Raw genomic sequence first — 13,076 nt, 5'->3', positions numbered from 1 at the left:
CACATTGCCAAGAAGACACAGGAAGCATGTTAAGTTGTTACACCTGAACCAAATAGATCCCTTCAGATTTGTCATCGAGGTCCTGGTGCTCTCTCAACTGGATGGTAGCAATGCCCTTCTGGCCATTGTCCCAACCAATACTCTGGCCCCATTGAAAGCTGTCTAGCGTGCCTCATCCCAGGACTGAAGAGATTAGACCACATTTACCCCACTCTCGAGGAACTTCATAGGTTACCCCTCCAACCTTGCATCACCTACAAGACAGCCTACATTACCTGCAAAGTTCTAATATCCAAGAAGCAATTGTACTTCCATAAAATGATAATCTCAGGAAGTCACACAACATCAGGAGCCATGATATTGCCAGACCAGAATACAAGGAGAAGACCAGTACACAAGCATTCTCCTGATATGTTTCTATGCTCTGGAACAACACTCCTGCTAACCTTAGGCTGGTTGGCTGCCTTCGTCCTTGGATTCAGGGCAGAGCAGATCTGCATACCCTGCTCGTCAAGGAACATGTCACTGACAAATGCTGACCATAGACGGACAAAGTTAACGCCCCCACCAATTCCACTCCATTTAGTTTACAGTGCTTTATTGATTTCTAGCTAGGTTCACCCTATATAAACCAGCTATGTACGTACATACTGTAACATGGCAGTAACTGTTGCTCTGCATCTTGGAATTATTTGTTTTCCGAGATGGGAAATGCAAGGTTCTTGATTTGTCTAGACAATGATGCTTTGTTGTGCCACGACTGTTGATTATTTGGTAAGTGTATCGGAGAAACCGGGCCAGTTTGCTACTCCTGTTTTCATGTTCGGAAGTAATAGTAAAAAAGTGAAAAGACTTGCCTTTTGGTTCCCCCAACACACCTAACTGGTTTTGGCTGCCCATCGGTCCAGCCAGGGCTGATGCTGGCACAGAGGCTGTTTTCACCCTGTGAGAGTGACCTATTTGAAACAGGGACCCCCCTTAACATCAAGAGATGGCTTGCTGTCAAGGTATATAATGAAACCAATGCGACGGGTTCTCTGTGAATGTGTCACCTCCTTAGGATGGTAGATTCATCTTTTGAGTCTTTTGCCACAAATAATGTTGGCATGGGCCGTTTTAAGTGAAATGGGTTATTGCTAAGAAAGCATATTTACATTTCTTTGATTGGTCAAGGATCTGCATAGGGACCTGACAGCGGTACCCCAAACCACACCATTTTCATGCTTCTCTTAATGGTCAGATTTCCGATATTTGTTAAATGTTAAAGGTATTTGTACCACTCACCGTCGCCATCGGAATTGGTCCCCAGGAGCTCAGGCGGATCTGCAAACGAGAAGGTGGCGTGGATTAGTAAGCAGAAGAGGGAGTAGGATAGTGGGAGAGGTGGTGTCCTGTTGGCAGCTTCAGTTCCGTACACACCATGCGCTGAGCTTTGGTGCCAGTATTGGATCTATGTCGGTCCTTGTGTGCTGTAGGTGTGGTTTATGTGTTTGTTGCGGTGTGGTGAAGTGCGTGCGGCTTGCTGTGCGAGAGGTGGTTGTGAGTTTTCTGTGAGAGTCAAGTATGCATCGATTTTGAGCTTTTTGGTTAGGGGGTTCTATGTCTCGCAGCTAACCTTCGCAGTATGGCTAAATGCCTAGATTTGTGTGCGTCTTGTGGAGCTATTTATGTTGACTTGTCTTTACAGCAGTGCAAGGCCGCTAATCTGTCTTTGCATCAGTGTAAATGCAGACTTTTTAAAGTATCAATTTAAAAAGAGAAATAAGTGAACGTGGAATACACATTTGGGACAGGGGATTTCTTTTTTTTTTTTAAACTTAAAAAAAAAAACATTAAACACTACTTTGTTACCAATGCAAAGGCCACAAAAAGTCTGGACGCCAATAAAAACACATGGATGCAAACCCAGGGCGGATTTCTGAGGTTATGATGGTAGAGACATTTTCTTAAGAACAAAGGCAGGTCCATAGAAAGTTAGATTTCGGAGAGTTCCTCAGGACTTCTTTTGGTGGAGTGTTCCAGCTGTGATGGGAAATAGGCTCTAACCGTTCAGGACATTGCACTTGCTCAGGGATCTGCAGTCTTTTGCTCTCCAGATGCTTTGGACTAAAACTCCCATCAGACCTAGCCAGCATAGTCAATGGTGAGGGATCATGGGAGTTGCAGTCCAAAACATCTGGAGGACCGCAGGTGAATTGAAACCCTATGTTCACTTTGCATATTTGGTATCCTGTGGCTTCACCGGGATAATATTAAATATGCTAAATTTGGTTTATTGAACATGGTAACTTTGGTTGTGTCAACTATATACATATGTTTATATATGGGGGTATGGATATGCAGGGGTAGGGTAGGTAGGGGGGGCAGGAGGGAGGTCAACCCCATAACAAAAACACATGATAACAAATTTCACAAGTGATTCAGCCAAACGTATCCACTTTTAAAATTATCACACTGAAACTATATCTGGAACCAGCATATTTCTTAGGCTCGTACTGAGCTTCTACACGTTTGGCCTAGACTACTGACTTTTCCCAAGGCTCTGATTGGTCTTGCTTACTTGTTTGTTTTACGAGGGTTCACAGAAGTGAATGTTTCACCTGAACCTGAAGACTTAGAACAAGAAGAGACGTAACATGAATGAGCATGCAGATGAGGGAGGCTTTCTCAATCTGTTCAGTATTAGTTCTCATGCCCTGTGCCCGGTCTCCTCCAATTGATTTCACGGTCTGCTTTAACTTCATATGGACCGTGATAATGTCTCTGGGAAAGGACTTGCAATCCTTTAATATTGGGAATGGTTTCCTTTGTGTAATGTCAGAGTTCCAGGCAACAGTTGGTGAGATTCCCTGGGAGACCTTCTCTGGAATCAAAAACAACATCAAGGGTCTGGAAAGTCTGTACTCGCTGGTTTCCCAACCAACTCCACATAGATCCATCATCTCTTGCTGGATTTCATGACTAGCTTCCTATTCAAACCTATTAATATCCATACAGTACATGTCTTGGATTCCCTTATTTGAACTAACCCTTTTAACTTTTGCTCAATAGAAGGTGAACATATTTGCATTATTTGTCAATTTGATGTTCTATTCATTAAAAACAATCTGTGAATATTGTCCTTTTGTTCTGCAATCCATTAATGTGTAACTATCTGGTAGTTAACATGAGTTTAAACTGGCAGGCTTTCATCTTAGATTTCTAATTTGACAGCGTACGGTGATGGAGAGTTAAAGGTACACAGGACTGTTCATTAAGTCTCTAAACTTGGCCTAGTTCAAGTATTTGTTTGGCTTTGAAGATGATGAATGGTTAGGCACTGGAATTCTCTGCTGATGGTCAAGACAGAGATGTGGTTTGATTGACAGTTCTAATGATATACCCACACAAACGTTTGTGATTAGGCATACAGATACAGCTGAAATTAACACTGATGGTTTGGGTATTTGACTGCATGTTCTGATCCCTTTATGCCCTAATGAAAATAAGGGCACATGAAGGGATGTAAACCCAAATCTATTCTGGGAAATAAAGAGAGTTCTTTGTGCTGGCGGGCCTGATTGCATGGCCACTGTTTGGGCTATTGCTCTCAGCATTCCCCATGAAGGTTTTAGGATCTCATGAGACCTGTCTTTGCCAAAGTTAAGTTTTCCACCTGAACCTCAAGAACAGCACAGTAGATGTTATTTTCAAGTGCAAGTTATTTTTTCCTTTTTAGAATGAATGGTAGACCACATCCAAGCTGTTTTTCCCCAGAGAGATGCCATGATATAAATGCCCAAATACTTCAAAATAGACAGTGTTTGCTAGGTTGCTTCCTTTTGTGCCTTGCATGGCGGGTGTTACTTCTTGTTTTAAAGATGGCTTCCCCCAAAATCACCGTAAACTGAAAACCGTGTATGTAAAGCTTTAATGTCCTTGATGTTGTTCTGATTCTCCACACCCCATTGGCTAGTGTCCTGGATCTTGCTGGGTGAATATCATGAACGTGGTTGCAGTAGCTTTCTCTTGCACGCAGAGTGCCTTCCACGCACAGCATCTGTGCACACCTCTGCATCGTCATGTGTAGCTACTTCATGTAAGCAAGCACTAACATCTCTTGCTTTCAGATTTCATTAAAAAAAGACTATTCACTTCGTTTTCCTTGAGTGTCTTCCTCACCTTGCCACCCAGATAATCAAATCCAAGAAATCGGAGGCCTGGAAAAGTGTATTAGTTTGACCCATCTGGACTTGGCACACAATAAAGTATCAAAGATTGACGGACTTGCCAATTTGCCAATCAAGACGCTCAGTCTGGTAAGTCTATGGAATAATTGAAGAGCGTTTTTGTTTTAAACGAGGCAACCTGGGTAGGCTACTGGATAAACGACGGATGATTGAAATGTGTTTTATAAGTAATGGCATATATTTTTATGCCTAGAAAAGTGCACAAATGAAATTAACAACATAATGACAACGTTCTGACACTGGTGCTAATAAGTGTTATCGTTTATCATCTTAATGGTACTCAATTTATGAACCTCTGAGAAAAATGAAGGTCTTGGTCAGTATTACGAGAAATCAAACCTTTGACTTCAGGCTGCACACAGATGTTGAAGGCGAGAGCTCAGCTCGATGAGCTATCTTGCCTGTTACACTGTAACAAAATAGCGCAGTAATGAATTTTAACACAATGAAACTGATTTGCACAACACAGGTCAGGGTATGTAATCTTCCTGTGGTGAACATGGTAATGATCCTAATTTGCAGGAAAGGCATACACAAAAAGCCCATGATACTGAACCGGGGTGCATCTCTTTAGTAACACGCAAACTCATAAAGCAGCACCTTAAGAATGATGCTGTAGCCTAGGTGGTCATCCTCTAATGTGCAGTTACTGTATGACGAAAAAGCCCTTGATACTGAACCGGAGTGTATCTCTGTAGTAACATGCACATTCATATAGCGGCACCATGAGAAGGATGTTGCAGCCTAGGCGGTCATCCTCTGTTGTGCTGCTATGATAAGACGAACAAGCCCAGGATACTGACTGAAATGTACCTCTGTAGTAACGCGCACACTCCTATACCAGCACCCTAAGAAGGATGCAGCAGCCTAGGTGGTCATCCTACTAATGTGCAGTTTAGGTATGAGGAAAAAGCCCAGGAAACTGAATCGGAGTGTATCTCTGTAGTAACATGCACATTCATATAGCAGCACCCTAAGAATGATGCTGTAGCCTAGGCGGTCATCCTCTAATGTGCAGCTACAGTATGACGAAAAAGCCTATGATACTGAACCGGAGTGTATCTCTGTAGTAACATGCACATTCATATAGCAGCACCATGAGAAGGACCCAACAGCCTAGCCGGTCCTAATGTGCAGGTAAGGTATGACGAAAAAGCCCAGGATACTGAACCGTAGTGTATCTTTTTAGTAACATGAACACTCCTGTAGCAGCACCTTGAGGATGACACAGGAGCCTAGGCAGTTATTTGTCTGCAGGCTTTGGAGAATATGCCGCACAGGAGCAAGGATAAGAGTGGCAGAGCGCAGTTGCATCTTAAAGGGATAAAAAGTAATTGAGTGAGCGACTAAAGTAGAGAAACCAAAATCTAAGAGGTAGCATAAGGTCCACGCCCATGAAAAGCACAGCAAAGCAATGCTGTTCTTTGTGAGAAGCAAAGCCCTGCAGTGAAAGGGGACAAAGGCGATGCGCGAGGTGAAAGCTGGCAGACTAAGTTGGGTCGAATGATCATTTCAGTAGGGATGCAATAAGGAAATTGGGGAAAATGGTATGTACAAGTTACACACACCAGTACGTCTGACCAATTATGAGAAGACTGTCATAACGCTTCCAGGAGTCATACGATCTGGCATTTGCGGGAGATGTATACATTTCCAGTTATTATCTTGAACCGAGAGGTGATGTCGAACACCTCAAGCAGAGGACTTGCAAGTAAATGTTCCTAGCACTCAGCCAAGGGTAAATTGTGGTTGCGCCGAACCAGGGGAGAGAGCTTCTGAAGTGGTAGGTGGCCATGTGAGGGTACCAGACACTTTCCTAATGAAAGATTTTAAATGTTGGAACCTTGGGCTGCTTCCAGCTAGCCCCTCTCCTGGCTGGTGGGCATCCCTGGTACCCATGGCTCCTTTTACACCGTGGAGAAGGGACATGCATTGTGCCTCTGTCACACTGCAAAGGGAGCTCAGTTCCAGGGTGGAATCACAAAGCCAAGTTCAACATAAGTGCAAGGGAATTGGTAACAGCGACATGCGAAAATGTATCAGAAATATTAGCTCAAAACGATGCATTTCAACAAACAATAAGCAGGTATGCCCACGGGTGTGCCCATGTGATACAACTCAAGAAAGGAGCCAGGCTAGTAAATCACAAAGTCGGAGCCGTATCTGTGACTAACGCCTCGACTGGTAAAGAGGCTAAAAACCTCCTGAGGGACAAAGTCTTTGGGCCTCATTACGAGTCCGGCGGTAGCCGTGCCAGAAAAACCGTCAGGCTGTCACCGGACCGGTAATACCATTCCACCTCCGTAATTGCCGGAATCACAGGGGCATTACAACCCCGGTGACCCGGTAATTCCGGAGGCGGAATTCTGTAAATCCCCATTCCAATGGAGTCCAATAGGACTCCATGTGAATGGGGACCATGGAAACACTGGTTCCGTCTATGACAGAGCCAGTGTTTCCATGTCTGCCTGCAGGTGAGTGGTGTTACTTCCGCAAGGTCAGACCTGGCTTGAGTGACACCTCCCACCTGCAGGACTCAGAATCAGCTGGTCTGGAAACAGTGGCGGAGGATTGACTGCCACCGGTGTTTCCAGACCGGCTGACAGACCTGTAGAAGCCTGAGTGGCTGAGTCCCTTTGTAATCGCTAGAAAGGTTGAATCCAATGAACTAAGTGTAGAGTAGACCTCAAGAATCTGAATAGAGAAGTTAAATGCATCAACTTCCCACCACATAACATCTCTTAACTGTGTTGTCCCCGAATGGGACCACAGTATTTCACAAATTAGACATGAGAAGTGCATATCATCAGGAAAATGTGCATGACTAATCAAAACACCTCCCGGCTTTCATAACTCCACTTGCTGTTTTTCAGGTTCTGAGTCCTTTTACTGGCAGGTGAATACCCCTACCTCTTACCCCACAGCCCCCTTTCATAGTGGGATACATTGAAATGCTGCTAGCTGCATGTTCAGTACACAAGGCTACCGCTGGGCTTATGTTCAGCCGTCTTCATTTTTCAGAGATTTGTAAAGTGCTTATTAGAAGCCCTGCAGCCAGTTGCCATGAGCAACCAAAACCGTTCATGAAGGCGGCTGAGTGTTACTTTCCGAAAGACTTCCCACAACGTTGGAATGTCTTAGGGCATTGTTAAGCCACGATGCCTAGTCTGAAGAATGGGATGCAGCTTTCCACAAATTAAGAGCCTGAATAGGCAAAGCCCTATGCTTGCACCATTTCATACCAATACCGACACTAGGGTCGGTTGAGCCCAGCGGATACGAGTTAGAGTCCGCACTCACGCAAAAGCAATGGGCAACGTGAGAAGAACTGTCTTTCCCTCAGAAGCATTGAAGGACCTGAGAGAGGCTACTCAGTAATTGAAAGAGAGATGTAGATGTTGTAATGCTCTACCACTTGTCGGCTGCAACCCAGTTCTGCACATACCAGTGTGGCAGAGATTTGTGTTTGCAATCGGACCATGAGACATCGGTCAACATTTCATGAAGAGCCAAGACCGCGTTTCCTATTTCGGACCACAGATTGGTGAAAAGAGTGCAAGAATTCAATTTCATGATAGAACATGTTCCTGGATGGTAGAACAGACCAATAGTCTCTCTGTGATGGCTAACCGTAGCCTTTGATTAAGTAGCAACATACATAAAAAGAAAACTTACCAAATCAAGTATTGCCGATGGCCAATTGCAGACAATAGGGCCCGTTAAAAGATGCAGAAATTGTGCACAATCAATGACTGCAATGTAGCAAAAGTGATTGAGCACAGATGGAAAGAATGGCCCAGTGACAGCAACTTATCAAGCGATTCACACATAAATGCAGAACTACTTCTCAAGGGTGAACAAGATGGTGCAGCGGGAATCGGTACAACAAATCTTCATCCGAATGGCATACATTGGGCACTTGGGGAAAGTCCTAATGAAGAAAATACTACAGGAGCACTACTGGTGGACAGGAAAGCAGTTAAACATTGGCCATGATTGCTGCAAAAGAGATAGGTGACTAATTCAAGACTGGCACTTCAGAATGTGGAATGGGAAGGAGAGACATGGAAGAACATTTTCTTTAGAGTTCATATTTCGTCTGGATCATGGACTACACAGATCACTGACAGATTTGCCATTGTGCTTATGGACTGCACAGTCAAGTGGCTAGAGCTCACATTCCTACTGAACATCACAACAAGGTCAACCATTGCGTTTTCAGGGACGTATTCCACAGGACATGTACCCCATCCCTACTCGTAAGTGATGGCGTGGTTAATTTCCTATCCGCTGAGGCGATAGCTTACCTGATGGACTACAACATTACAATGCATCACACCGGAAATTGAAAGTTGGAGAGCCTGAGCAAGCTAAAGGAACTATTCAAGTCACGTTGACTGCAAGGAATCCGTAATGGCTTTCATAGACGCTTGCAGAAGTGTTAGATGGAGCCTGCGTAGGCAAGAAAAACCTCCTTTAACCCACCTGGTAATTCATGCTAAGGCCTCCATGAAGGCCAGGATAATCCACTGACCCACCAGGTGTTTAAAAATACTAAACAGTCTCCGGAAAGCCTGCAGACTTCATTGAGAGGCCAGTACATGGTCCATATTGAAAGAGGGGCGGGGCTTACAAGCCCTTTTAAGGCCTCCCCATAGCCTTCTCCTGTCGCACCCTCTCAAACAAAGTAAGTTATTGGATAAGGTAAGTGCCCAATCCTGAGGGGATGGTGTATATAAAGGGAAGCCTGGTGAGTATGCGATGTAGGTTATTTGGGTGAAGGCAGGAAGTGGTGGAGGATGTCCAAGAGACCAGAGGAGGTGAGAACGAAAGGAATGCAGAGGCTATTGGAGAGAAGGGGTCTGTGAAGTCTGTGTGCAAGAGTAAGAAGTGTGTGGAGTAGCGATAGAGTAGAAGGTAGTCGTAGTGGAAGGTAGCAGTAGTTGGGAGTGGTGGTAGTAGTAGAGGTAGTGGTCGTTGTGGTAGGAGTAGGGAGAGGTAGTTTGTAGTAGTGGGTGTAGTCAGTGAGGTAGTGGAGGTGATAGCAGGAGAGGGAGTGAGGTGGTGCGAGTAGTAGTGGTGATAGTAGGAACAGTAGAGAGGTATTGGTAACAGCAGGGTGGGGGGTAGAAGGTGTAGTTGTAATGAGGAGGAAGCAAGGAGATAGTAACAGATATAATGGTAATGATGTGTTATTTATCTAGCGCCTTAATTCCAAAGCGCTTTACAGAGCCAATGGTACTCATTTATCGACCTCGGAAGGATGAAAGGCTGAGTTGGCCTTGCCGGGATTCCAACCTGCGACCTGCAGATCACGCTCAGATTGCAGCAGCGAGCGCTCAACCCGCTGAGCTATTTTACCGGCTATTAGTAGTAGAGTGGTAGTTGGAGGACGAGGAATAGTGAGTGGTAATATCTAAGGGTGGAGTTAGGAAGGTGGAGTGTGAGACCAGAGAGACAGTAGTGCGGCGGGAGGAGAACATCTTAGAGACCAGTATAGAGAAGGGTCAGGTATGAGTGGGCATGAATTTCATAGGTTTTAAGTAGCGCAACTTAAGCATAACGTTCCTGTAACAAAGTTTTTTTCACTGAATCACAGATAATGTAAATTTGATAAACGTTCACTAGGATGCCCTTAGTGTATATACATATAACATAGAACATACTAAACCCTCTACCTGCGCTAGTGCGTATGATATCCGCGAACCATGCGCCTGTTCGCAGACAGACTCGGACAACATCAACACTATCCAATAACTCAGGGGGTATCTTACATTGTTATGCCATCCAAAAAAAACACTAAACATGTTCAAAAAGCAGCACATAAATTACATTCAATAAAAAATAAGTGAAACTGTGTAAGTAAGACACTAACAGTCCAATTACATAGCATATGCAACATAGTGGAATATACCAAAGCACAATAAATATGCCTCCAAAAGAATTACCTCACAGAAACTGCACAGCAAAAATCAACAGGACACCTACGCAGCAGTAACAGTAAAACTTAGCAAGAAACTAGTGAGTACAATACATTTATTGTATATATTTATAAACTTTCCGTATTAGGTACACTAAAACTAATATTTTTCTTTTTTACACAGAAATGTCCAGTACTTTGGAATGGCTGGAAGAAAATGTTCCTCTGGATGAAATGAGTGAAGACAGTGATACTAATGGTAGACAGTACACTTCTCTATATAAGCCAATTAATAACCATTACTTTATGTGTACTTAACATTTTATTTTTTAACAGACCTATACCAAGAGAGACGTTAGAAAATCCTCTGCAGCGAATGGAGCTAAAAATGGGTCTGTTGATGAAAAATTGTATTCTTTTAAAACACTTTGTGGAGGATCATATAAAACAAAACATTAAATATCACTGTCACACATGCAACTGCTACTCCTCTCCATGTCCCAGCCAACTATCCCCAAACCCTCCCCAGCAAGAAAAACATTACGATGAGACTTCCATCCCTTCCTCCCCTCCCATCCATCATGTCCAAACCCCTAATTCTCCTGTATTTGTTTGTTTCTGCTTCCCCCTCTCTTTTGTAATTTTTATACTGTTATACAATAATAAAATATTAAATGTAGTGTTAGTATATTCCTCTGTCTTATTTTTGGTAAACAGGCAGTTAGGGTGTCCGCGGACAGCACGGCTGTCTGGGATGTCCTCAATTAACCAAAATGGGGGTGTCCTAAGTACACTATACCTGTTTGCACTGTCCTCAATCAAGATGAAAGTGTCGTTAGGACACCCAAGATATCCGCCTGTCCGTATTTAACCAAAATGTGGGTGTCCCAAGGATCGTATATACCTGTTCGAATTGGCTGTAGTCAAAATGGGGGTGTCCGCAGAACACTAAAGACATCTGCATGTTTGCAGCTATGCAAAATAAAATGTCTTAAGATCATTCCCCCTGTTCGCATTGTCCGTAACCAGAATGAATATGTCCGTAGAACACATAGCCTGTCCGCCTGTCAGCAAAGTTGTGCTGCACATTTGTTTTGTTCGGGGACCTGAACACAGTCCGTAATACACCCGCGCGCATGCGTACCACACCCTTGCCCCTACGAACATCGTGCCTGTCCGCAACTGTCCGCCACACGTGTGTCACACTTTTAATCAGTTCGAGGACTGGAACACTGTCCGAAGAACAACCACACTCATGCGTAGACCCGACCCTGCGCATCTGGTGTCCTATGGACAGCCGTCCTATTCACCAGTGTGTCCTCGACGTCATCATGTGACTGCACCCACGCTAAGCATAACGAACACTGTCCGGGCCCCCGGACACCTAAAGTGTTTATTTTTTTTAAGCAATCCAGGGTATTTTCCTGGGAAAGTTCACCCTTGCACATTTCCCACACTATGTCCCTGGTGATATGCATACTTTTTGGAATTGTTTGAGCCCTTTCTTAGTGTTCAAAGTGTCCTGGCTGCTTCTTATTCTGTTTTTGGGCTTCCAGGACAGAGACTGTTCCTAGTTGCATTGGATTGCTCTTGCTCTTTGAAACAGCTGTCCTCATGGTATCCATGGCTGCTGCTAGTGCTAGTGCTGTCTCAGCAACCACCACCACCAACACCTCCCCAACACCTCCCCAAGGGCCTGCAGAGGGGAACAGGCGTCAGGATGCAGAGGAGATTGATGACGAGGATGAGGTAGTGGAAGTCCCTAATACAAGTTCCCACCGTGAATCTTGGGTGTGGATGTTATTTACCACTGTTGATGGAATACCTAAAGCACATGCACACAAGGTGACCTGCAATCAGTGCAAGATGGTGCTGAGTCGTGGGAAACTGGGTTTGTACAGCTATGGTACTACCTCAATGAAGCGACACCTAGAATCGTTCCACGGTGGGACTATTCGTAAGGTTGTACTTGCAATAAACTTATTAGGTTGAGTTCCTCTGCAGCATCCTCATTTTCCGCTCCTGCCACCACAAGAGACACTCCTGTGGGACAGTGCATCCTTCCAGCTGCCTCGCAGGCCATACATGATGCTGTTGATCCTTACCTTTCGAGGGTCACAGTATTGTGCATGTACTGCGACGCAGTACTCTGCAGGGGAGAGAACCTTTGAAGTGTTTTCGAGACTGTGGTCAAGGAGCAGCAGAAAAACTGCTACCTACCTGAATAAGGCCCACCCTACATCTTCCTCTCTCCACCTGCCCTTTCATGTCCCCGTGCTTGGTTCCCCATCCTTACCCTCCTTTCCCTTCCTTTCCTTGTGTTTCATGTTTAAAAAAACCAAAATAAAATATAAAACAAAAACCAAAAAAGGCTCTTTTTCAGAGCCACCTTTCACAGTTCAAAAAGAGAAGTGCCAATGAAATGCGCAGGGCCCTGTGCATTTTTAGAAGTACGCAGACTGTCCGCGGACATCTAAAATCTGTGCAGTGCTGCCCTGTAACAACCATTGCACTTTTCTCTGGGTGGACGTGGTGGCTCTGAAAAGAGTCTTTTGTGGTAATTTTTTGTTTCGAGAACTTCAAATGGTCAACACCTACTGAAAAATGGATTTGTATAATTCCAAAAAGGGTCGCAATGCATTTTGTACATTTCGCAGAAAAATCTGATTTACAGCTTAAGTAAGATGTACTCCATCTCTGCGAAAAATGTGTGTGCTACGAAACATAATATTTTCATTGTGAAAAGAGGACATGCCAACATCTCTCAAAAAGGCACAAACAGCCTTGTTGACATTGCGCCTCGCTTTCTCCATTTGTGGACCAAATGAAGAAGAACGCAGCCACATTTGTCTCTACGCAATACAAGAAAAAATTACTCGGGACTTTGAAAACATGCCCATGACTTTCCCAAGTCCTTCTTTCATTGC

At 44.2% G+C, this 13,076-nt stretch overlaps 1 protein-coding gene across 1 annotated transcript in view; it reads left to right on the top strand.

Annotated features, from left to right (window-relative positions):
* The window catches only part of LRGUK (leucine rich repeats and guanylate kinase domain containing), a 477,106-nt gene that overhangs the window by 155,873 nt on the left and 308,157 nt on the right, over window positions 1-13,076 (top strand). The window contains exon 6 of the mRNA XM_069629624.1: window positions 4,174-4,298. Coding sequence (XP_069485725.1) covers window positions 4,174-4,298 — 125 coding nt within the window. The remainder of the gene's footprint in view (window positions 1-4,173; window positions 4,299-13,076) is intronic.

Source organism: Ambystoma mexicanum, chromosome 12 (assembly GCF_040938575.1).
Source record: "Ambystoma mexicanum isolate Mex_15411 chromosome 12, UKY_AmexF1_1, whole genome shotgun sequence".
Classification (NCBI taxonomy): Eukaryota; Metazoa; Chordata; class Amphibia; order Caudata; family Ambystomatidae; genus Ambystoma; species Ambystoma mexicanum.
Note: the sequence above shows the minus strand (reverse complement) of the source record. Positions and strands in the feature narration are given on the sequence as shown.